Here is a 24,276-nt window from a genome sequence, read left to right as displayed (position 1 = left end):
AAATGAAAAGAATTTATAGGAGGCGTATCAGAATACCAGGGTAAGTTTGCTGCTTCTGGCCGTGGTACAGGTACAGTGACAGTTACACCTGCAACCAGGCAGTAGCTACCTACCTGAGCAAACCTACAAACAAGGAAATCGTGGGGGAAACCCTCTGAGTAGAGTAGCAAATATTTTATAGTAGTGACCTTTATTATTGATTTGTTTTTTTTAAGGTAATACATGTTTAGGGAGACTGGGTGGCTAAGTCTGTTATGCGTCTGACTTTTGGTTTCGGCTCAGGTGATGCTGTCACAGTTCCTGAGTTCAAGCCCCGTGTCGGGCTCTGTGCTGCTGGTGCAGAGCCTGCTTGGGATTCTCTCTCTCCATCTTTCTCTCTCTCAAAATAAATAAACTTAAAAAAAAAAAGATAATACATGTTTATGGTTCCCCCACAAAATCGAGCTATAAACTGTGAAAGGGTTCCATTCATCTCCATCCCTCAGCCACCCAGTTATCATCCTGTGAGCATCCAGTTATACTAGTTTCTTATGGCATGTCCCTCCAGAAGTACTATGTGCAGAATCAAGAGGTTACAGATTCCTTTTTCCTTATTTTTACATAAGTGATAGCATACTACATACAGTGCTGTGCCCCTTGGTTTTTCCACTTAGCCGCATGTCTTAAGAGACTTTCTGTTTTGTTCTTAGTAATGACCTCACTGATTGCCACTACAAACAACGTAATTAACTTCTTTGTATATAAAAAGCGAAGGCCTGTACTTGACACACCACTTGACTATGCTTGATTTTTCTGACTTTCAGCCTATAAGCAAATCAGGCAGAAAAGGTCCTGCTCCATCTAGGCATTGGGAGGATGATGGGAAAGAAATCACAAGTCATAGCTTATGTCACAGAAACAGAAGTCTCTTAAAAATAAACGGGCACCTGGGTGGCTCAGTCAGTTAAGCCTCTGACTCTTGATTTTGGCTCAGGTCATGATCTTGCGGTTCATGAGTTTGAGGCCCACATCAGGCTCGATGCTGAAAGCACAGAACCTGCTTGGGATTCTCTCTCCCCTCTCTCTGCCCTTCCCCTCCCTCCCTCAAAAATAAATAAACATGAAAAATAATAATAAACAAATACGTACAGACAACAGGAACAACCACAAAGGGCCACCAAAGCCTGACAACATTTAACCAAGAGGCCAGCGTTTCAGCCCCTCTGAATGTGCCAGGAAGGCATCATTTCCTCAGTGATTATTTCTTGAGCACCAGTTGCATGCCAAGCCCAGCTGATGGGCCTCAGTGTATTGGAGAATGGCACATTATTGAAGTTCCAGCTGAAAAGCATACTCTTTAAGGAGAGAGGGTTTTGCAATACAGCCTTTAGAGAAAAAACTCTATTCAGATGACTAAAGTGATTTCAATTTGGCTTGCTTTCAAGAGGTAATCCTCGTAGGGCTCGGGTGAGCTGGAGCTTTATTTACGGTTTCTCTGATGGGACACAACGCTTCAACAACAGACTAATTTCTTAACTAGATTAATATTTCTTGCATTTATTTTCTTGAAGTCATGTTTATACTCTCCATTCATTTAGCAAACCATTTTCACTTTCAAAAATGGTCAGGAAATTTTCATTTTAGTGTTCAAATGCCAGTCTTCGGGATGAATGGAATTTTCACCATACCATTCTGGCAGAAATCAGTAATCCACTTAAAATGCTTCAATGAAAAAAATAGGCATAGGTTATTGGTGCTTCCTCCAGATGTCCTTACCTCTCCATTTCTGTGAATTGGAGGTTCATGCGGGGTAGAGGGAGGCAGGGATTAGGATGCCTGGAGCATACTGTCTTATCTCAAGGGGCTCCATAAAAACCACCCCATTGGTCTTACATCGGAACTTGTGTAGGTCTCAGCTTCTAACCTGAGGCTTGGAGAAGGAAGAGGCATGTCCAGAGCCCAGAGGCTCTTTAAGCTTATCACTGACATTTGTGTCATCTCAGTATGACAGTTTAACCTGCTTTTCAGGGCTTGTCTGGCTTTGCATCTGCTCTATCCTTAGAAACCCTAAAAGGGGGGAGAAGCAGGAGGGTCTATTCAGTGGTTTATTTGCCAGGTAAAGTAAGGGCAAAATTTAATTCCATTTTTCCTCCCCATAGTTTAGACCAATTGGCTCTATCATGTCAACTTTCAGACTTTAAGTTGAGTTGGTCACTGGAAGGTATCTGCTTATCTCACCTGGTTGGAGCTCTATACAGCAAGACCGTGTCTGAGTCCTTGTTTATCGTTCCATTCTCTGTGGGTTTGGCCATAGATATCCTGCTTAGTCCTGATTTGCTGCCATATTTGCAGGCTGATGGCCCGACAGCTATTGTGTTTGTACAGGTCTATTGTCACAGTTATTAACATGACCCTCAAAGCATAGGTGGCTGTTGGTGTGTTGGTCACACTATTTTTATGTACAGAGGTAGCCCTTTTACTGTTACTAGTGAATATTCTCTAGCTTTCGGTAAAGGAGAGGCCCCTAAGTCAGAGTGATAGCTCAGTTTTCCTTAACCCAACCTACTTTTTCAGAAGGTTATACCATGAAACCTATGAGCATTACACAGAAGAAACATTTAAGTTACTGTTACCTCACCAAGCCCATAAAAATCATTTCGTTTGTGCTTGGAAGCTGAATGTCATCTAGGGAAACCACAGGAAAGCCAGCTGGGACAGATTTGTTCAGGTTAGTGTGGCAGGCTAGATATTCCAGAAGTGACGATAGATGGCTTTTTTACTTTCATGTGCTTAATGTTGATGGTGGGAATTAAAAATTAAATATCATAAGGGTATGTTCTGCCTTTAATCACGAGCAAAATCTGGTCTCTAAAGACCTCTTGTTACGAATGCTGCCCTCATTCCAAATCACATGTCACACATTTTGTGTGGTTTAGCAGCCACGGACACTGTCATTTATGAACAGGTACCTGTAAGAGCAGCAAATTCCAGATGCTGCATTTCTTTACCCTTGGGAGCATCGCTGATTCTCAGATGATTGGCAGGTTGTCGTTCCGGTGTGAGTGTCGACTGGGTGGTGGTGTCGCTGTGGTTGATACTGCTTCCTGATGCTCTGTGATGAGAATGGAAGAACATCTCCGGGCCACCTCTGCCCTCCACCAGTGGCAGGCAGTGTGTGGTTCAGTGTGGTAGGCTGGTGAACAAGAGTGCACATAAATAACCTGCAGTTTTGTGTGGAGGATGTTCTGGTTTTGTTTGTGGTGGTGGTTGTGCTTGACTTGTTTCAGGAAACTTGCTTTTATAACACCCCAAGAGTTTGGGGTGGTCGATAACTTGTTTTTAAAAAAAATGGCAGGCCTGTTTCAAAGTCCAGTTAAACCAAACCAACATCTGCATTCTGTTGAGATGAGGTATTTGATACTTTCTGGCATAGGCATTGTGGATCATATGCTTTCTGTGTGTGTTTTCTGCTAGTGCCTGGATCAAAGTGGAACAGCTAAAGCCATACCATGCGCACAAGGAGGAAATGATAAAGATTAACAAGGGAAAACGGTTCCAGCAAGCTGTGGATGCCGTTGAAGAGTTCCTCCGGAGAGCCAAAGGGAAAGACCAGGTGAGAGACTGATTCTCGCTTTATGCCAACATCAGACTGGTTGTTTTGGCATAGTAACTGACAGATTAACTGTTGCCCAAACCCAAAGCTCTATTCTTATGAAACGCCAGTGGAGAGAACACCACTTTGTTTCTAAGGTATCCTTGTTTTGCCAATCACCTTGAAACTCCATGCATGCGGCTGAGTTTTCTGAAATAGATTGCTGCTTTTAGGAAAGTCACTTGGACTCAGGAGAAGAATCTCAGCTTTTAAGTATTTTAAGCCATTTCTCTCTTCTTTTATATCCTAAAGATTAGGGCTTAGCTTCTAGGATATATCCACTGCCTGGGTGTAAATCCCACTTAGCTTTGGGACTATAGGCAAGTGATACGATTTTTTTATCTGCTTCTCCAAATATCAATGGGAGCAATAGCAGAATCTATTTCGTAGGATAGTTGTGCGGATAGCCCATGTAAAGTGCTTCTCATAAGGTGTGGCTGGTGTAAATGGCAGTGGTGATGGCAGTGGCTGCTTGGGTGGCTATCATGATTATTATTAAACTTTCAGACATCGTCCCACAATTCTGCTGATGACAAGAATCGGCGTAATTCCAGTGAGGAGAGAAGTAGGCCAAACTCAGGTGATGAGAAGCGGAAGCTTAGCCTGTCTGAAGGGAAGGTGAAGAAGAACATGGGAGAAGGAAAGAAGAGGGTGTCTTCAGGCTCTTCAGAGAGAGGCTCCAAGTCCCCTCTGAAAAGAGCCCAAGAGCAGAGTCCCCGGAAACGGGGTCGGCCCCCAAAGGATGAGAAGGTTTGTTTTATTTCTGCAGCTTCTGGGATTAGTGACTTCCTTCTGTCTGTGGCAGAGTTGAGTTCCACAGTGTGCCTCAGCTCACTGAGTGGACACAGAGACCCATGCTAAGTGCTGCCCTAAAGAGTCCTGCAGACCAGGGGAGGGACACAGCCTGGATGCACAGGCGTGAAATACGCGCAAAAGTCAGCGAAAGGCGTCGCATTCAACCAGGCGGTCAAGGCAGGAGAACAGTCCACCTCAGCCAGCCTGCAAGGGCTGGCACTGGATAGGGCTTAGGAAGAAAGAGGGGAAGTCATTCCAGAGTCAAAGGGCATAGCCCACATGGGGCTTGATGTTGGTGTGGATATTCTCATTATAGGTACGGGACAGGGGAGAGAGCAGAGAGATAAAAGTGGGTTGTCCCTGGATTGTGGAGGGCCTTGAGGTCTACTAAAGCAGTAGGTACTGTCATGGAATCAGGGGGCCATGAACATGTCTGAGCTGGGTGTCAGTGTGGCAGCGTGCTCCAGGCTGTGTGTTAGCAGCGGTGGAGGCCAGAGAAGAAAGGCTAAAGCCGTTTGGAAAGTTAAACCCAGGTGTGCATTTATCAAGAGCTATCTTGATAGCAAATACTGAAAAGAACTGCCTGAGAGGCACTTAAGAGGAAGGGCTCATAAGATATAGCAACCGGATACATAGGTGAGGAAAGGGAATGGGAAAGGATTTCAGGTGTTTGCCTGGGAAATGGTGATGCCCTTCTCAAGAGCAGAAGAGTCAGGAGTAGGGCTGGCTCTTGGAGCAAGGGGACTTGGTTCTGTTTTGAGTGTGATGAATCAGAGATGATGCTGAGACCGTCGAGGAACCCTGGAGTAATGTCAGGATGGAACACAGATGTGGAAGGTGAATATGTAGGTGTGTATTGGTGAGACCTGGCGGGATCTGTTTCAAGGAAAGTAAGGAGAGAAGGACAGAAGTCTGCTTTGCAGTGAGATTGTCCATAGGTCAGAGTTGCGAGGGGTCGGAGGAGCCTCATACTGAAGTGAAACAGAAATAATGTACCTTCCACCTTCCTGAAAAGATTTGGGTCAAGTCTTGAAAGCCAAGGGAAGAGAATTCGAGATGGAGGAGGTAGTCTGTCAAAACACAGGGGAGGATTGTTAGAGCACAGTCGAGGGGACAAGAGCCAGATGTCTGGCAGAAACAGTTGGGTGATAAGGCCATGATGAAACACCAGACATCATCAGATCAAGGCATGCAAATTCAGACACCAGCGAGACCAGACAGGTAATAGAAGGAAGCAAGGGGAGCTGGCAGAGGGTCCGCATCCCTGATCTGCCTCCGTGCTGAGAGCATGAGGTGTGGCAGCTGGCTCTCTGGGGAGGTCATGCTCCATCCATGGGGTTCCAGCCAACTTTTGCCAAATTGTCTGCTTTTTCTCAAGAGAAGCTGAAAATACAGATTTTTATGTGAAACATTCCAGTTTTACATGTTACAAACCAGTTTAAAATTTTAAAATACATTTAGGTCCAAAGGAACATCTCAGGGCTAGACTGAGCCTGTGGGCTGCTACTCGGTGACCTCTGCATCACAGAGGGTGCTTCTTGCTGTCAAATAACCTGTGATTGAGAGTAGAGAGAGTGACTCACGGTTGTGCCAGCCCTGGCTGACAGCACAGGGAACCACCAGCCAAAGGTGGAGAAGGTTTAGGAAGCTAGCTGTGGTGCATGAAGAACTTTTTAGGGGGTGTGATCTAATTTGGTCCAATTAGATTAATTTCCTGGGGATCCAGAGGAATCTGAACTGTCGGGTTTTATACTGTTCTCCGAATTCCTGTTTTCTGCTTTCTAAAGCTATGGAGCCTGCCAATTCCTGTGCTAGCCCCGGACAGAAACGACTTCTCTTTGGATCAAGGGAAGTGTACAGGAGAGGTTAGGAGGAGGTCTCAGGCTGGCCTTGAGTCAGAGCTGTGACTCTAACTGGTGCCGCTGTGTGACCTGGGCCAGCTACCTTTGCTTTGCTTTCCTGGTCTGATCATGACACCCTTCCCCCCACTTTGTTATAAGAAGGAAATGAGCAAAAAAGAGCAGAGTACCTAGAGGAGCGTGTGCAGTGCATTCACATTTGGTCACCAGCTTTACCTTTGTCAGTGGCCCGTTGTACAGTGAGAGCATAGTGGTTTTAGCTGAACCAGAGGCCACGGCTGGCTTACTGCAGAGACTCTTCTCACAGGCTCCCAGGGAAGAGCAGTTTGCCCTTGAGTCTGAATTATTAATCAGGGGTAGTAACACTGCTGCTGGCTGTTCCCGAGCCAGGTCCTCAGCCAAGGGCTCTGCCTACTATTTACCTTTAGCAGAGTCCTTTCTGCAGCTTCCTTGCTTGGCCCAGCCTCTAGTAAAGGATTTGTCAGCCTGGAGAGGAAGGAGCCATGGCTAGTGGTGCAGGGCAGACACAGCTGATTTAGTTGGGACTGTTGGTCTTAATCAAGCACCTTCAGGGATGTAGAGAAAATGGGCTTGGAATTTTGGTACATCTTCTGATCTAATAGGTCTTATAGTTTAAAAAAGAGTGTGTGTTGCTACACAATTGTCATTTGGCTGTCAGACTTGTTTCTGAAACAGCAGTAGCCTAGGCTGATAACTGGGCAAAGCCCTGGATGTTGGCTGTTCTGAGCCGTAATCCCCTGCCCCATGAGGATTAGTGGAAAAGGCTGACCTTGACGGTGGAGGTGTCAGTTACGTGCACACAGGGGAAGGCTGGGTTCATGCCTAGACTCTGGCATGAGAGGTGTGCTCTCTCCTCTCTCAGGGGCTCTTATTTCTGAGTCCTGAGCCGAGAAGTAAAACTGCAGCTCTAGGCACACACGAGCCTGGCAGAACCGTCAGTCCTGTGGCTCCTAAAATTCCTGAGTAGTGCAGAGAGTGATGATTTGGGAGTCGGGGCCTCTGGTTGGTGCCAGGTAGAGAGTCAGTGCGCTCCACCTCACCGTCCTTCTGGGGCCTGAGGCAGGTCACTGGAGCTGTGTTGCCCCTACCCACAGGGGACAGACGTGGAACATGTCCATCACGGCAGCACTTTCTTTGGACAGTATTGCACTAGGCCTCTTTTTTCCCCAGAGCTCTTCATTCAGCAGATGTTGTGCAGCTCCACCACAGGCCAGGTGTCTAGAGATAAAGCAGCATGATAGTTAGACAAGGCCTCTTTCTTGTTCACTTCTTCCACAGTGAACATCTTCTCTCTGCCAGACATGGCTCCCAGCGAGGGGTACAAGCTAAACAAAATTGGAAAAGGTCTTGCTTTCATAGAATTTACTCATAATCACATCAGCATCACGTTCTAATGGGGGAAGACAGAGAGGTCAGGGACAGCATCCCGATAAGGTGACACTTCAGCAGAAATCTAAAGTGAGCATGTGAGCCAAGCACATAACTGTTGGAAGGGCATTCCCAGTAGTGCAAAGGTACCGGGGCAGGCATATGCTTGGTGTGTTTCGAGAATGGGTAGCAGGCCAAGGAGGTGCCAGTGAGTTGGAAAGTGGTGAGGGGGTAGAAAATAATACGACACGAGGTCAGGGATTAGTGTGGAGTGGGGTTGTAAGACTTGTAGCGCCCCATGGTAATAAAGCTTTTAGCCTGACTGTGTGAGACCAGACGTCGGTTTTCGGCAGAGGAGTGACACGCTTCATTCTGGCTGCTGTGTACAGTCCACACTGCAGGGTTTCAGACCAGCAGCAGAGAGATCCGTTTTGCTGCTGTCCAAGTGACAGGTGATGGCGGCCTGAGCGTGGGTGTAAGCAGTGGGGCAGTAAGGAGGGGTTGCAGATCCCCAATTGTAAAGCCATAATCGTTGCCAAGAGATAAGAGGAAAGAAGAGGCAGGATCAAGAAGGAGTACAAAGATCTCAGCCTGATAGAACGGAGCTGCTTTTCTGAGATTGCGAAGACATTGTAAGGAGCTGCTTGGGCAGGAGATCCAGAGTTCAGCAGGCCAAGAATCCCATTAGATACCAAGTAGAAATGTCAGGGGGCCACTGTGGCCGGAAGATCACATATGTGGAAAGTGAGTGTGAGGTAAACTCAGTGGTGGAAAGGATGAGAGCACAGCAGGTGTGAAGCTGAAGCAGCACCTCTGCCCAGGATGAATGTGGGCCAGACTGTTGGTTGAGGGGGCGCACCCCATTCCACTGGGTCCTGCCTTTGCATCAGCCTGGGGAAGGAGTGGAACTCTTGGCCCCCAGTTGCCCTGGATTTGAAGTCTGGCTTTGTCATTTTGTAGCTAAAACGTTGGGCACATTTCCTCATCAGCAACATGTGGTTTTCTCAGTCTTTCCAAGATGCAGTGGATTCCTTCTAAAGCTGGTACTGTTTTCTGAATGTTCGTTACTGGCCATAAGGAAATCTTCCCTGTGACTTGCTGATAACACTGCACACCATAGTTGAGTTTTCCAGTGATATCTATCCTCGTGAAACTTGGGCACAAGAAGATATTTTGTTATCTCAACAGAGAAGAAAGGCTCACTCCCTGTCGTTGGGAACTTGCCTGGTTCCCTGCAATGGACAGTCAGAACCGTGCCTGGGGACTGACGCTGAGACCATGGAGCTGGGTAGGGGTTTAGTTTAAGGTGGCATGTGACTCAAGGAAGCAGAGCAGTGAAGAAGTGCTTCCCAATTTGGGGCAGGAAGACATCTACTGAGGTTGCCACGGTGTCTTGACCATCTGCCTTTCCCTCTGTAGGATCTCACCATCCCTGAGTCTAGTACCGTGAAGGGGGTGATGGCTGGACCGATGGCCGCATTTAAATGGCAGCCAACTGTGAGCGAGGTAACACCCCACCCCCCCCCAACCCCCCCACCCACAGGCCAAGATAAGCCTGGCCTCCAAGCTAGTTTCCTGACCTGTGTGAGGCACTTGTCCTTTCCCCCTTTTTTAAATGGCCAGACAGTTCCGAGGTGTATGATGGGGAAATTGCAAGTCTCCACCCTCGGGGGTGCTCACTGTCAGGTTTGATGCAACTTCTTCCAGACCCTTTAGTACACCCCCCCAACTCAGCCATCATTTATAGAATTACAGACCCACATGGGGTTTTTATTGTTGGAAATAGGGTTGGTTTTAACAAATGTGAGATTGGCCCACAAATTTTTTTCACTTGATGCTTTATAGACAATCTTTCACTGCAACTCTGCTATTCAGTAGCTGCACATTGTTTCATCCTTGGAAAGGATGCCCTCATCTCCTGTTGAGCCTAATTGTGAAAAAGCCCTTGAAAGGCCTGCACTCATTGCCACTGTGTTTCTGTTTATATTGATCCTCTGTGAGACGAGACACTCGAGGGGCTGGCACCAGACACAAGTAGGCTGAAACCCTAAAATTGGAAGAGTCCTGAGAATTGATTTGGCCCTGTCTGCTGGGTTATCCAAAGGGACTGGTGAATGCTGTTTTAAAAATAGCATTGTGCCTCTCAAATATTTTCCTACAGTGTTACTGGAATAATTTGTATACCATCCTGACAGAATTGTCTCTCCTTTTCCACTTATAGTCAGTTTCCCTCTAGCTGAAACAGGGGTCCTTTGTAAAATGGCTTTAACCAACAGTGGGAAAGTGCTTCCAGGCCATCGTATAGTCGAGACCAGTTCCCGAAGGGGTTTCAGCCAGAGAAGAGTCAAGTTACCAGGCAGTTAACCATGCAAGGTGATCTCTGGTGGGAAATAACTTGTTTTATTTCATCATTTTCTGGTTTTAGCCTGTGAAAGATGCAGACCCTCATTTCCATCATTTCCTGCTCAGCCAAACTGAGAAGGTGAGTTGACCTTTGACATTCTTGATCCTTGGTCAGGGGCTGGCCTGAGGGGACAGTGTGGCTCCACGGCTCCCTACTAATCTGAAAAGTCAGGCTCTGCCTGTACCACTGCCCAGAGCAACGAGTTAAAAAGTCACATAGAGACTCACTCATGAATTAGGTGTTATTAAAATTAAAAGTAAACCAAAAAATAAAAAAAAGCATTTAAGACTCAGCAGCTGTGTGGTTGAGACATTTGTGGTTACCTTCAGAGTCTAGGGCAGAAGCCAGACCTCATGAGCTGTCAGCACCCGTCAGGTAGCCCACACTGTTGGGTGGGCACATTCTCAGGTTTAACTGGGGAGACCATCTCTCTGGACCATTGGGTTGTGGAGGGAAAGCTTCCCAGAGTATCTGCAAGGCCATGAGTTAGGCTGAGTCTTGATGGGACCTGATAGGCTACAGCTTTGGAGTTGGACAGATGTGGGTTCCAAGCCTAGTTACACTGGCTAGCTTTGTAATTCTGGGCACATGACTTAATACATCTGATCCTTAATGTCATCAGCAGCAAAAGCACCTTGCAGAGTTGTGTAGATAATTGAATGAGGTAATGTGTGTTCACTTTCTAATGTGTTACTTGGAAATCAATAAAGTCGAACAGCAAATAAGTTTTCAGTGTTAATGCCACATTTTAGGTCAAACTTCTTAAGCAATTTATAACGAAGACCAGTTAAGCATTCGGTTTAATAAATGGTTTTTTTCCCTCGTTTATTAGCCAGCTGTCTGTTACCAAGCAATCACAAAGAAGTTGAAAATATGTGAAGAGGTACGTAGGTTCCATATTACCCTATTTTTTTCTTCCACTGGGGCTCTTCCCGTGGGCAGACTGACCTGATGATTTGTGCTTCCTTTCCCTAGGAAACCGGGTCCACCTCCATCCAGGCAGCAGACAGCACAGCCGTGAATGGCAGCATCACACCCACAGACAAAAAGTAAGACCTTTGATGAAAACGCTTCTTATGATTCTAGTTCTGTTAGGGAGTTGGGGATGACTCTTTAAGGGGGCTCTTTAAGGATTATATCCCAGCCATTGCTGGGACTGAGTGGAAAGAGGGGGAAGGTCGTAACTTTTAATGACATTGTTTTTTTGCCTGAGGGTAATTTTACCTGCAGTAGACCCTGGTCCTATAAATATACAATGGGGTTGGCTTCAAAGCTCACTGGTGGCTCTTCGAGTAGGAAGAACACTCAGTTTGGTGGTTCTCAGACTTTCTTGTGCCTCAGAATCACCTGGAAGGCTGCGTGTAAAGCGCCAGTTGCTAGGGCCCCTCGCCCCTGGGTTTCTCAGTCACTATGTCTGGAGTAGAGCCCAAGAATTTGTGTCTTGGACGCCTTCCTGGGTAGGCTGCTGCTGCCAGTCAAGAGGCCACACTTTGAGAACCACTGGCTCAGCAGAACAGTGATGAAAACCCAGAAATTGGCTGTGGTGGAGGCAAGTGGGGGGTGAGAGGTGAAGATGTTTGGAGTAAAGCCCATCGTCCTGCCTTTCCCAGCTCTCCCTGCCGTCGCCACCTGGTCCTTCTCGTGCACCTGTCAGCACCTCTCTCCTTTGCCTGGGCAGGTACGAGAGCCTTGACTGTGGTCCCCAAAGCTTAGCTTGTGCCCACACACACCCCTGCCCTTACTTTGACGGTGTTTGTGGTCATGGTGATGAAAGTGCTAAGACGGACCACTCCCTTGAGCAAGATGGCCCGGTCTGAAGCTGCCGTCTGTATCTCCCATGCGGTTCTTTCTCAGACAAAAACAGTACATCTTTTACTTCATTTATGAGTTTTCATGCTGACAACATGCGTGATCCTACTGTTTATTTTGGGTGAACGTCCCTGGGTGAGTGGAGTGGAGAAGACACAGGCATGTTATGTGCTAATGAAAGGGGAGGTGGGTATCACCCACTGATTTCAGGAGGACTGTGTTGATTTTTTTACGAAAAGACAAGGACAGGGCTGAGGACAGAGTCCAGTGCTTCCACCTAACGCCTTCGTTGCCCTGTTAGCCAGACCCTTTTTTGACACGAAGATAAGCCAGCTACAAGGTGAAGCAGCTATGTGGTCTGCTGGGTGTCCTCAAATGCCAAGAAAAGGAAAGAGAATTAGTCTGCCATGGTTTAGAATCCTAGGGGAAACTGGCACTACTCAGACAACTGTGAATGACAAAAGATCTCCTGGTTTTGAGCTTTGGCTGAAGCTTAGTGGGCGAGGGTGCCATTCGGTGAGGAAGGTGGTAGATTCTGTTTTCATCATTGGATTCAGGCTGGGGGAGCATGTGAGAATCTGTATCCCAGCAAGGATGAGGGGACCCTTTCAGTACAAGAGCCAGTTTGCAGAGGTGGCTGTGGATGTGACCCCAGGAGACCGAGAATACTAAAAGGCTAATAGGGTTCTCACTGCAGCAGCACATGGACTAGCGTTGGAACGATACAGAGAAGGTTAGCACGGCCCTTGCGCAAGGATGACAGGCAAATCCGTGAAGCTTCCATATTTAAAAAAAAATAAAATTAAAAAAAAATAAAAGGGTAACTCAGGTCAAGTGAGGTGGAGAAGCTGTGGAGAGAAACCCAAGCCAAAAACCAGCACACCAAGGAATAATAAATGAAGAAAGTGGCATTGGTTAGCCATATCACATACAAGGAGTGAAGTACAAGAACCAGAAAGAGACCTTGGGGCAAGATAAAATCACCTGTAAAAGCAGTAGAAACGGCAGTAGTAGCCAACAGCCCCCGAGTTCTCGGGGTTGCACAAAGGAGCAGGCTACCGGACGTGAAAGTGAACAGGCATGCTGTCCACCTGAACTTTAGTCCCCAAAGATGAGAATGGGCCTACAGTTAGAAGGGTGTGGTGGAGAACTGTGGACGGGCCAGTGGAAAGCCGTGACGGGGTCAGGAGAAGGCAGGCCTAGGAAGAATTCGTGCTCTGGAAAAGATTGGCTCCAAAGGAAGCTTTGAAGAGGGTCAAGACCCGTCTCTGCTGGTAGCGGGAAGAACACAAGTGTAGTGTCGGAAGTAGAGCTGGACAGGGAGATGAAGACTGATCCTGATTCCTACAGTTGAAGAAGTTTGCTGATGTGCTTTAAAGTGGCATCTGAAAGCCAGGCATTTAGAGGGGTCGATCGGGAAGCTGTTGCAAGAGCCGAAGACAGAAGCCTGCTTTCTTGCTCTAACGGAATTCAAAGCTCAGACCGTCTATCACAGCAGTAAGGAAACAATTTGGGAGACTTGCCCTAAACCATATGAGAGGCACACCTCTTTCTGTGGCAGGCAAAGGTCTAGAAAAGCCCATTTCAATTGAGGGACACTTTTAAACAATGGCAGGGTAAGAAAAGGCACAACATACACACACTGCTTCCGGCTCTGCTGTGGTGCTGCCAGCCGCTGAGTGGTTTCTGGTGACCACGGTCCCACTCCACCCTGAACCGATCAGTGTCTCTCTTTTTCAGGATAGGATTTTTGGGCCTTGGCCTCATGGGAAGTGGCATCGTCTCCAACTTGCTAAAAATGGGTCACACAGTAACCGTCTGGAACCGGACTGCAGAGAAAGTAAGCATTCGTGGTGGTGCTTGTCAGAAGGGGTGGGACAAACCCTTGACCCTTGGAGTTGGAGTAACTAGTAACTGAGGATAGGAATCTTCCTATTGTCTCTGCTCAGCATTTTGCATGTGTAGAGTAGCCAAGTATAGAGCCAAGCTCTATAGTTCAGGCAAGTAAAGATGGAGGTACAGAAGCTTAGGATGTTATTTATAAAAGGATGTAAGCTTAGGATGCTGTTTATAAAAATTAAACACTTAAAAACATACAGGCCTATAAAAAGAAGTGAAATTCTCCCTTCCTTGCCATTAGCTGAGGTAGCTCACATCAGGTGTTTGTATCCTTTTGTTCATGCACGTGCAAATACATGTGAGTGTGTTAGTAATTCATTGATACCGAGTGTGTAGAGATAGATTTATTTCTTCCTTTTGCATGGCTGCACTGTATTGTGTCGTTGGGATTGTATTAACAGCACCTTGCAGTAGAGCATTCTGCAGTGATGGAGATGTCCAGGATTTGTCCAGTATGACACCCACTATTCACACATGTGGCTCTTCAGCACTTGAATCAATGGCTAGTACGACTTAAGAATTGAAATTTTAATTTTACATCACTTAAATGTAATAGTCCCCCATGGCTAACGGCAACCAAAGTAAGCAGGACAGGTTTAGAAGTTCTTAACCTAGGGTGGTGGTCCACCACTTCAAGGGTCTGTGCATGCCCTGAAATGGAATTCCAGGTCTGAATGTGCACCTCTGCCCTGGAGAGAAGCCATGGCTTCTCCCATCAAGTTCTTATCCAAGAAAAGGTGAAGAACAGTAGTCTGAGTACAAGAAACTAAAGCCCTGTACTCACCAGGAACACAGGAAGAGACTGAGGAAGGACCAGCCCGTGGGGAGCCTGTGTGGCTGAACATGTGTTTACAAAGTGACTGGATGAGCACCCCATGTGCAGCTAGGTGCAGCTGTGGTAGGAGGGTGGTTGCTGAAGGAGGTGGCAGGCCTAATGGATTAGAATTAACAGAAATGTTCTTGGCAAGGTAAAAAAAAAAAAAAAAAATCACTCTAATGGAACAAATGCCTTTTCAAGGATAAAAGGAACTGGTTGGAGAGTCAAAGGGTCTGTGGGGGAAAGGGCACTGAAGGCCCTGAAAGCCTTACTGAAGGATTTGGGCTTCAGCTGCTGGGCATTGGGTAGGGGCTGTGGGGACCCAAGTCAGGAGGGTGATCAGGTCCCATCGGCAGTATTTGTTGTGATTCGAGGCAAGGGTAACCAGGAAATGTTAGATGCACAGTTGCAGAAGTTGGGAGAGTCAGGGTTTTCCTTATAAGTGCCTTCCCCTTTGATAGAAGTGCCTCTTGTCATCCTGTATCTTGATTGGAAAACCTAAATGTTATGTAAACATGGCCATTCTTTCCAGATTAATTTATGGGAAAGCAGTAGAGCATAGCAGTTAGGAATCTGCTGTGGAATCAGACAGACCTAAATCCAAGTTACAGCCATCCTGCTCACCGTTTTTAGCAACGCTGTTTATCTCCCTAAGTCTCAGAGTTCTCATCTGTGCAAAAGATTAAATGAGATGATGTAAAGTACTCAGCACCATGCTTGGCACAAGTTAAGTAGTAAATGTCATCTTTAAAAACTTGTCTCTTGGGGCACCTGGGTGGCGCAGTCGGTTAAGCGTCCGACTGCAGCCAGGTCACGATCTCGCGGTCCGTGAGTTCGAGCCCCGCGTCAGGCTCTGGGCTGATGGCTCGGAGCCTGGAGCCTGTTTCCGATTCTGTGTCTCCCTCTCTCTCTGCCCCTCCCCCGTTCATGCTCTGTCTCTCTCTGTCCCAAAAATAAAAAAAACAAACAAAACAAAAAAAAAAAAACGTTGAAAAAAAAATAAAAACTTGTCTCATTCTTTGGGGTGACTGAGTCGGTTAAGCGTCTGGCTCTCTTGGCTCAGGTCATGATCTCATGGTTTGTGAGTTTGAGCCCCACATTGGGCTCTGCACTGATAGCGCAGAGCGCAGAGCCTACTTGGGATTCTCTCTCCTTCTCTCCCTTCCCCTCCCCAGCTCACATGGGCAGTCTCTGTCTCTCAAATAAATAAACAAACATTTTTAGAAAGCCATCTAATTTTTGACCATCCCTGTAGAATTGTTTTAAACTATCTTGGCAAAAAAAAAAAAAAAAATTACTCTCTGGTTCTTCTGGAATAGCTAATGGAAAACATATTTTCAGAAAAGAAAGTAATGAGATCTCTCTCAAGCAAAGTTTAAAACATAAAGCGATATACTAAAAGGCTGAGTTGTTGTGTACCGTGATAAAGAAGCACACCCATCAGGTAGGCTGGACAGCTGGGGCTGCAACTGATAGAGGTGGCTCTGTAGGAATCCGTGAGATAGGAGAAAGGTCAGTCAGTAAGTTCTGTTCAGGACAACTGATTGCAAGTTTGGGGAAATGCTACTCTCACCTCCTACCACGTGCTAAAATAAATTGAAAATAGACTAAAGCGTACATCAACCAAACGTGCTTATAGCAAATATGATAACACACACAATAGCTTACAAAAGAAACAATAAACGAAGATATTAAATTTAAAAGGTTCAGTAATTGGAGCACCTGCCTGGCTCAGTTGGTGGGGCCTGTGACTCTTGATCTCATCTTCATGAGTTCAAGCCCCACATTGGGCATGGAGCCTACTTAAAAAAATTTTTATGAAATTAAAAAATATGTAAAAGGTTCAATAATCAAGAATAATCAAAATACATATCAAACAAAAAGTTACTGGGTTTGGCTGGTTAAATCATCAAGTAGGGCAGAGTTTTTATGCATTTACGGATGCTTGTTTGTTGTTTTTAAATAATGTACTCAGTGCTGGTAATTTGATACCTTGCCAGTGATCATTATAAATTAACATGGCTCCACTGGAAAGCCATTTGTCTACATTTATTAAGAACTTGAACACCATTTGGAACCTGTTTATTCTACTTTCGGGGACCTAGATTCAAAACATAAAGGAAAAGAATTGTACATAAAGATATTAGTTGGAGTCACTTTTTTTTTTTAAGTTTGTTTATTTTGAAAGAGAACGAGCAGGGGAGAGAGGGAAAGAGAATCCCAGGCAGACTCCATACTTCCCACTGAGCCCAATCCGGGGCTCAGTCTCACGATGGTGAAATCATGACCTGAGCTGAAATCAAAAATCGGATGCTTGATCATTTGAGCCACACAGGCGCCCCTGGAGTCATTTATTATTAAAAGCAGGTTTGATACTGAACTTCGGGAGAGCCATTAGGTAAATTCAGGTGTGTCTCAATGGGATATTCTGCAGCCATCCATTATAAACAATAATTAAGAAAGACTGTAATGTGGATAAATGTAAATCACACACGATATTAAAAGTTGGTTACAAAATAGGTTCACGTTATTCTAATTACTTATTTAAATGATTTTGGAAAAGGAAAAAACTGAAATATTGATAATGTTTTGTTATGAGGTGGGTAATTTTAATTCTCAAGGAAGAAAAGTTAAAGCTTTTAGACACCCAGGAACATCTCGGTAAGGAATGGCAGCCTCCCAGCCCCAGACCTGCTTCCCCAGCACAGTGTGAGTAGCCCAGGACACTGGGCAGGTTTTGCCACAGCCAAGACAGCCACAGAGGGTTGCGGACAGGTGCTATTTACATCCTGTTCTTCACACAGGAAACCTTTAGCAGACACTTGTTTTGTGCCTACTATGAAGTAGAACTTTGTTCTAGGCACCAGTTATGCAAAAATATGAGACGGTCCTTAAGGGGCCCAATCTACTTCCTTCAAAAAGCTGGACCACCACTCTGGTGTCCCCAGCTCCTAGCCTCAGCCTCCTGCCTTGAGAGGCCAGCCAGGAGGACTGGGCAGGGTGTCTCTGGCCTGGTTGTTGTATTGGTTGTGCACTGCCTGTAGCTCACATTAGGATCTGTGACTTTTGCAGTGTGATTTGTTCATCCAGGAGGGGGCCCGCCTAGGAAGAACCCCCGCTGAAGTCGTTTCAACTTGTGACATCACCTTCGCCTGCGTGTCAGATCCCAAGGCAGCCAAGGACGTAAGGATCCCCTCTTCTCCCATCATGTTGTGGCCAGGAAAACTGTCTGGCCTCCCTCTCCCCCACCCCATCTCCCCTGCCCATGAGTGAGTGTCTACAGCATGTGGGGGAGTTGAATTTCCCATCTGGGGCCATCCCCCATTGTGAAAAATATTTTTGTAAATTGAGTACAGACTTCCTTTGATTCAGAACAAAGAATAAAAACGAGGGTCCCTGAGATCTGTGCTGACGAGCCCTGTGTATTCGTATTGCGTCCATGTGCCCAGATCCTCTGTTTAGCTGTGGCTCTATTTGTATGTTTTCACATTTCAGGTACAGTAGTCATCTTGTTAAACTGGTGACTAGTTTAATCCGGGTAAATCCAATGAAACCCAAGAAAATACTGAGGTTATCATTTAAATGGGAGGTTTTTAATAAAAAGGAGCACATAAACCCTTTTACAAGATTGTTAGGAACGTACTAGAGGTATTTTTCATTCCTACGCTTATTTCACTTGCTTTCCCCCTTTTCAGCCTTAATATTCAGTTCCTCATCAGTAAGTGAGCCAAAAAAGCAACAGAATTCTAACCTGAGGTCTAAGGGGCTCCTGGGCATCTGGCCAAGAGCCTGGGCTATTGCTTCTCCCTTGTGTCTCCACAGCTGGTGCTGGGCCCCAGTGGTGTACTGCAAGGGATCCGCCCTGGGAAGTGCTATGTGGACATGTCAACAGTGGATGCTGACACAGTCACTGAGCTGGCCCAGGTAGCAGCCTCGTTTGTGGTGGCCTTCCAACATCCTTGTGGTTAGAGCCCAAGACTCTAACTGATCACTCCTGAGTGGGCAACTTGGTTACTCTAAAGACAAAAGCAGGGAGAGAAAGGCAGGCCTGTAGCCCTGGGACTAGGTTGTCTTCGCTCTTTACTTTCAAAGCCACAGCTAGTCTGAATAGCCATGAGAGGAGAGGTGTTGCCCAGCTGGGATGGGCATTAGGTCCCAGAGCTGTGAGCCCCACAGTGAGAAGCCTTCCAGGCAGCTGGCAGGGCCTTTTTGGTTTAAACAGCTATCCACATTTGATCCTAGCAGTATTCTTTCCACTAAGCTGCTGGGCCAAGTGGTGACTTCTGGCCCCTCTGTGCCCTGAGGGTGGCTGAAGTCAGAGAAGGGAAGTGTCTGGAGGAGGTATGGTCGGCCAAGCCATGAGCATGGTCATGTTTGGTCTTTGTAAGAAATTGCAAGTAAATGGGAGCAGGTGGGGAGACCTCAGCTTAGCTGCATGCTACGTATGATTCAGGCATCTGTCTAGGGCCTCGGTGTGGAGGGCCAGGTGTTCCCACTTGAAACCCCAGTGAGGCGCAAGGCCTTCAGAAGCTATGACTTTCCTTTCCAGGTGATTGTGTCCAGGGGGGGCCGCTTTCTGGAAGCCCCGGTCTCAGGGAATCAGCAGCTGTCTAATGACGGGATGTTGGTGATCTTAGCAGCAGGAGACAGGGGCTTGTATGAGGACTGCAGCAGCTGCTTCCAGGCAATGGGGAAGACCTCCTTCTTTCTAGGTAACATGCCTGCCCACCCGTCGGGCCACTGCAGGCCCGGAGGCTGGGTGGGCCACATCCCCTCTAGACTGCACTGATGACAGCGTCACTCCCGCACGGCCTCTCTGCCTGGGGCCCCCGTGGGAAGGTTTCCTTTGACTTGCACAGTCAGTGCCTGGAAGGAGGAAGAGCCCGAAGGGTCAGAGCCAGTTCTGTCAGGGGCAGGTGAATGGGGCCTCCCCTGGGTGTAGAGGTGGGTCCGAGCAGGGATGAGGGTGGGCAGAAAGTCCCTGCCCTCAGATTCTTGAGAAGTGACCGTCATTGTCTACCCTGGCCAGGTGAGGTTGGCAACGCAGCCAAGATGATGCTGATCGTGAACATGGTCCAGGGAAGCTTCATGGCCACCATCGCTGAGGGCTTGACCCTGGCCCAAGTGACAGGCCAGTCCCAGCAGACACTCTTGGACATCCTCAATCAGGGACAGTTGGCCAGCATCTTCCTGGACCAGAAGTGCCAAAGTGAGTTGCCTTTGGCCTCTCTTGCATTTTAGTTCTGATAGGAGCTGAGAAACTGAGTCAGGCAGCTCTCACAGAGGAGTCTCTTCTTCAAGGGCTCATTGGGTGTGAAAGACGCACTCTCTTCATTCATTCCATGCCCTTGGTCAGAGGGGGTCCAGAGACCTGGCAGGTGGGATTTGGGGGTACTGGCTGGGAACTTGTCTCTTCAGTGTCCAAGAGGGAAGAAATGCCAGGTGTTGAGGCCTGACAGTACTACAGATAGTTTCTTAGTTAGAGTTTATTCAATTTGCCTGATAAGTGGCTTTCCTTCCTCAGATATCCTGCAAGGAAACTTTAAGCCTGATTTCTACCTGAAGTACATCCAGAAGGATCTCCGCTTAGCCATTGCCCTGGGTGATGCGGTCAACCATCCTACTCCTATGGCAGCTGCAGCCAACGAGGTACCTGCCAGAGGCGAAACACAACCCTGGCCATCTTCCTTTTGTCTTTACTATTCTCTACCCACCCCACCCCACCCCCTGCCCATCTTTATTTTGCTTTGTGTCTCATCTCTTGGGGTGGAATCTCAGGTCATTGTTTCTAGACAGGAGCATGTAAAACTGTACACTTCCTTCTTAGCCATGCCTACTTCCCATGTGATTTCTTCGACCTGTGGATTATTCAAAAGTTATCATATAATTGGAGTTGTCCTACATATCTAATGATTATTGATTACTAATATGTCTCTGTTGTGGTTAAAAAACACATCCTGTATGGTTTTTGGTTCTTTAAATTTAATCAGACTTGTTTTGTGGCCCAGCAGATGGTCTGTCTTTGGGTGTGCTGTGTGCACTTAAGAGGACTATGTCCTGCAGATACCAGTTAGATTGAGGTTGGTAGTTTTTTCGGATCACATTTACTGGCCTTTTTCTCTGGTTCTTTCAGTTGCTGAAAGATCTTAAAATCTCTAACTGTGATTGTGGGATTGTCTGTTTTTCCCTTTGATTTTGTCTATTATCTTTGAAACTCCTATAATTTTGAAACTCTTAGCATTTATGATGGCCACATCTTCCTTATGAGTTTGCCCTTCTGTTTTTATAAAATGTCGCTTTCCGGTCTTTGTCTTGAAGCCTATTGCCCAGTTTTACTATAGGTGCTATTGTTTTTATATTTGTTTTAATATTTATTTATTTTTGAGAGAGAGAGAGAGAGAGAGCGAGAGCGTGTGAGCCAGGGGAGGGGCAGAGAGGGAGGGAGACAGAGAATCCCAAGCAGGCTCCACTCTGTCAGCGCAGAGCCCAATGTGAGCCTTAAACTCACGAATCATTAAATATGACCTGAGCTGAAATCAAGAGTCAAACGCTTAACCAAACTGAGCCACCCACGTGCCCCATTGTATATTTTTTTCCATTCATTTGCTTTCAGTTTGTGTTTTTATACTGTATCTTTTGTATACAGCCTGTCATTGGAGCTTGGATTTTTACCCATTCTGAAAGATTCTGCCTATTAATTGGGGTGTTTGGTCATTTACCTTTTTTTGAATGACAACTTTATTAAGCACCTACACATGCGCTTTTTGAAAAGTTGTTTAGAAGTGTAGCCTTAAAAAAGCTGAGCACTATTTCTTTACTGTAGAGTTACAATAAAAACTACATTTGTAGGGCGCCAGGTAGTTCAGTTGGTTAAGCATCTGACTTGGCTCAGGTCAGGTCATGATCTCCCACTTTGTGAGTGCAAGCCCCACGTTGGTCTCTCTGCTGACAGCTCAGATCCTGCTCCGGATCCTCTGTCTCCCTCTCTCTCTGCCCCTTCCCCAAGCAAATGTGCTCTCTCAAAAATAAACAAACATGTAAAAAAACAAAAAACAAAACTCTACATTTTATGTAAAACACATAAATTCATTTATTTTAGAAGCTGTATCTTCCAAGTGCTAAAAAAAGGATATGCATCACTCAAGTTAAATAGAAGTCTCCAGTGTCTTGTACCAGCGAAGAAGTAAAGAAACACGGTTCTGGGGCGCCTGGGTGGCTCAGTCGGTTGAGCGTCCGACTTCAGCTCAGGTCATGATCTCACGGTCTGTGAGTTCAAGCCCCGTGTCAGGCTCTGTGCTGACAGCCTGGAGCCTGCTTTGGATTCTGTGTCTCCCTCTCTCTCTGCCCCTCCCCCGCTCATGCTCTGTTTCTCTCTTTCTCTCATTCTCTCTCTCTGTCAAAAATAAATAAACATTAAAAAAAAGGAAAAAAGAAACACGGTTCTGCTCTTTTCAGACCTACCTTTTCATAATCTGTAATCTTCTGTCCCTGAATTCTGTGTTTTCTGTCCCTTCCTTGTCTGCCTGAACATGCCAGAGTACTTACTTCACTTTTTCAGGTTGCAGTACAATTTCAGGATACTCATGTTTGTTTTACCTTGGATTCTCTCTTAGCAGCGGACTTATTTTTGTATTTTGTATAATTTTTTTTGTCAACAAGCTTGTCTTTAACTGAAGTCAGTTCTGAAGGGTTCTATGTGTGGTTTGTGTTGGCAGGTTTCTCTGTGAGGTGATTTCTGACTTGCCTCTGCCCTGAGTCTACAGGATTTGTTGGCTTGAAAACAAATATTTTAGTTAATTTCTCAATGGAACGTGGTGCTATCTGGCCATTTGGATGGTGTGAATTTAGGCTCCTCACCGGTGCTTACTGTTCAGGATCTTAAGGTTAACTAGGCCAGTAACATTTAGTCCTTTTCTTAAAGTCTGTTAAGGTATGGTCAGATTTGGAGCTACCGTTTTATCATTTGATTGCTGCTTGTCTCTTCTGGCTTTTGACTGTACTTCCTATTTTACTGCCTTTTGGATTATTTGAATATTTTTTAGAATTCCATTTTACCTACTGTCTTCTTAATGACGCATTGTTTCTGTTTTATCTTTGCTCTAGGGATATCAGTATGCAAGAATATGCAATATCCTTAAACTTCACGGTCTACTTAGAGTTAATCTTGTACCTCTTCACATAAAACATAGATACATTTCCATTTCCCTCCCCCTCCACCTCCTCCTTTAAGGCAGGGTTTCTCAACCTGGGTACGATGACATTTTGCTGTGGGAGCCATCCTGTGCTTACAGGATGTTTAGCAGCATCCCTGTCCTATACCCACTAGAGGCCAGCAACACCCCCTCAGTTGACACAATGTCTGCAGACGTTGCCAAATGTCCAGTGGGGGCAAAATAATCCCTGGTTGAGAACCCCTGCTTTAGGGTACAGATGTCCTCTGGGTTACATCTGCCTTTGTTTTAAACATAGGGTCAACGTTGGAGTGTTTTGGGGGTTTTTTTGTTTGTTTTTTTTTAATTTTTTTTTTTCAACGCTTATTTATTTTTGGGACAGAGAGAGACAGAGCATGAACGGGGGAGGGGCAGAGAGAGAGGGAGACACAGAATCGGAAACAGGCTCCAGGCTCCGAGCCATCAGCCCAGAGCCTGACGCGGGGCTCGAACTCACGGACCGCGAGATCGTGACCTGGCTGCAGTCGGACGCTTAACCGACTGCGCCACCCAGGCGCCCCAACGTTGGAATGTTTTAAGTAGTCTTATGTATTTTATTTTAACGAAGAGAGAAAATAATTGTATATTTCTCTTATTTACCATTTCCAGGGCTCTTCATTCTTTTCTAAAGAATTGAATTTCTCCCTGGGATTGTTTCCTTTCAGCTGCAAGAACTTGCTTTAGCATTCCCTGTAGTGCAGGTCTGCTGGCAATGATTGGTTTTCTTGTATCTGAAAAGGTCTTATGGAGCCTTCGTGTTGAGTTGACAGCTACACCTGAGCTGTAATGGACACTCAACTATAGTGGCTTCAGCTGGACTGTGTTTGAAAAAAGACAAAAATGCAGCTTGTATGGGGGAACCTTGTGTTCAACTGCATTTCCTCAGTGTGCCTGGATGCCATACTGCCTTTGTCGAATGGCTTTTTAATTCTCTTCACACTCGTTCATAATATTCACCTAGTGTCTCTGGAGTGGCTGTTGATTGCCAGGCACTATTCTAGGTTCTGGGGACGTGTTCAGGAGCAGCCTGTTCCTTCCCTTGTGGCGCTTACATTTTAATGGAAAGAGGCACAAGACAGGCAGATAAATATTTGAACAAGAGTCTGTAAGGGTCAGAAGTATGAGTAAAATACAGCAGAGTGAGTGAAGCGGTGCAGCCGCTGTCTTAGATAGGCTGCTTGGGAGAGGCCTCGGAGCTGACTGGGAAGGGGCCAGCTGTGCTGAGGGAAAAGCATCCCACACAGAGGGAAGGACGAGGATAGCAGCATAGAGCATAACACAGGAAGACCCTGGAGGTAGGAAGGGACGTGATTATAATTGCTAACAATGCTCTAAGCACTTTACCTCCTCAGTCCCTTTAAACCTCATGATAACCTTGTCACCTCCATGACATCAAGTAGTAGTGGTGACGGCAAAGAAACACTGAGGCACCTGGCTCAAGATCAGTGGGGGGCCTGGGTGGC

General features: G+C 46.2%; 1 protein-coding gene and 1 non-coding gene across 7 annotated transcripts in view; both read left to right on the top strand.

Moving 5' to 3' along the window:
- GLYR1 (glyoxylate reductase 1 homolog) overlaps positions 1-24,276 on the top strand; it is a 34,429-nt gene that overhangs the window by 7,616 nt on the left and 2,537 nt on the right. The window contains exons 4-15 of one of the 6 annotated variants that reach the window (XM_053213505.1): positions 3,454-3,592; positions 4,139-4,381; positions 9,094-9,180; positions 10,100-10,156; positions 10,911-10,961; positions 11,054-11,127; positions 13,628-13,727; positions 17,694-17,786; positions 18,426-18,527; positions 19,153-19,315; positions 19,633-19,812; positions 20,128-20,252. In XM_053213505.1, the coding sequence (XP_053069480.1) occupies positions 3,454-3,592; positions 4,139-4,381; positions 9,094-9,180; positions 10,100-10,156; positions 10,911-10,961; positions 11,054-11,127; positions 13,628-13,727; positions 17,694-17,786; positions 18,426-18,527; positions 19,153-19,315; positions 19,633-19,812; positions 20,128-20,252 (1,414 nt within the window). Of the gene's footprint in view, positions 1-3,453; positions 3,593-4,138; positions 4,382-9,093; positions 9,181-10,099; positions 10,157-10,910; positions 10,962-11,053; positions 11,128-13,627; positions 13,728-17,675; positions 17,789-18,425; positions 18,528-19,152; positions 19,316-19,632; positions 19,813-20,127; positions 20,253-24,276 lie in introns of all 6 variants that reach the window. The other 5 variants (XM_053213506.1, XM_027043297.2, XM_053213504.1 and 2 more) reach the window with 5 other exon arrangements.
- LOC113595032 (U6 spliceosomal RNA) lies at positions 12,572-12,678 on the top strand. The gene has a single exon (XR_003415505.1). It is a non-coding gene; the product is annotated as a U6 spliceosomal RNA (small nuclear RNA).

Source organism: Acinonyx jubatus, chromosome E3 (assembly GCF_027475565.1).
Source record: "Acinonyx jubatus isolate Ajub_Pintada_27869175 chromosome E3, VMU_Ajub_asm_v1.0, whole genome shotgun sequence".
NCBI classification, from domain to species: domain Eukaryota; kingdom Metazoa; phylum Chordata; class Mammalia; order Carnivora; family Felidae; genus Acinonyx; species Acinonyx jubatus.
The sequence above is the reverse complement of the archived record's forward strand: the minus strand, read 5'-3'. Positions and strand labels throughout refer to the sequence as shown.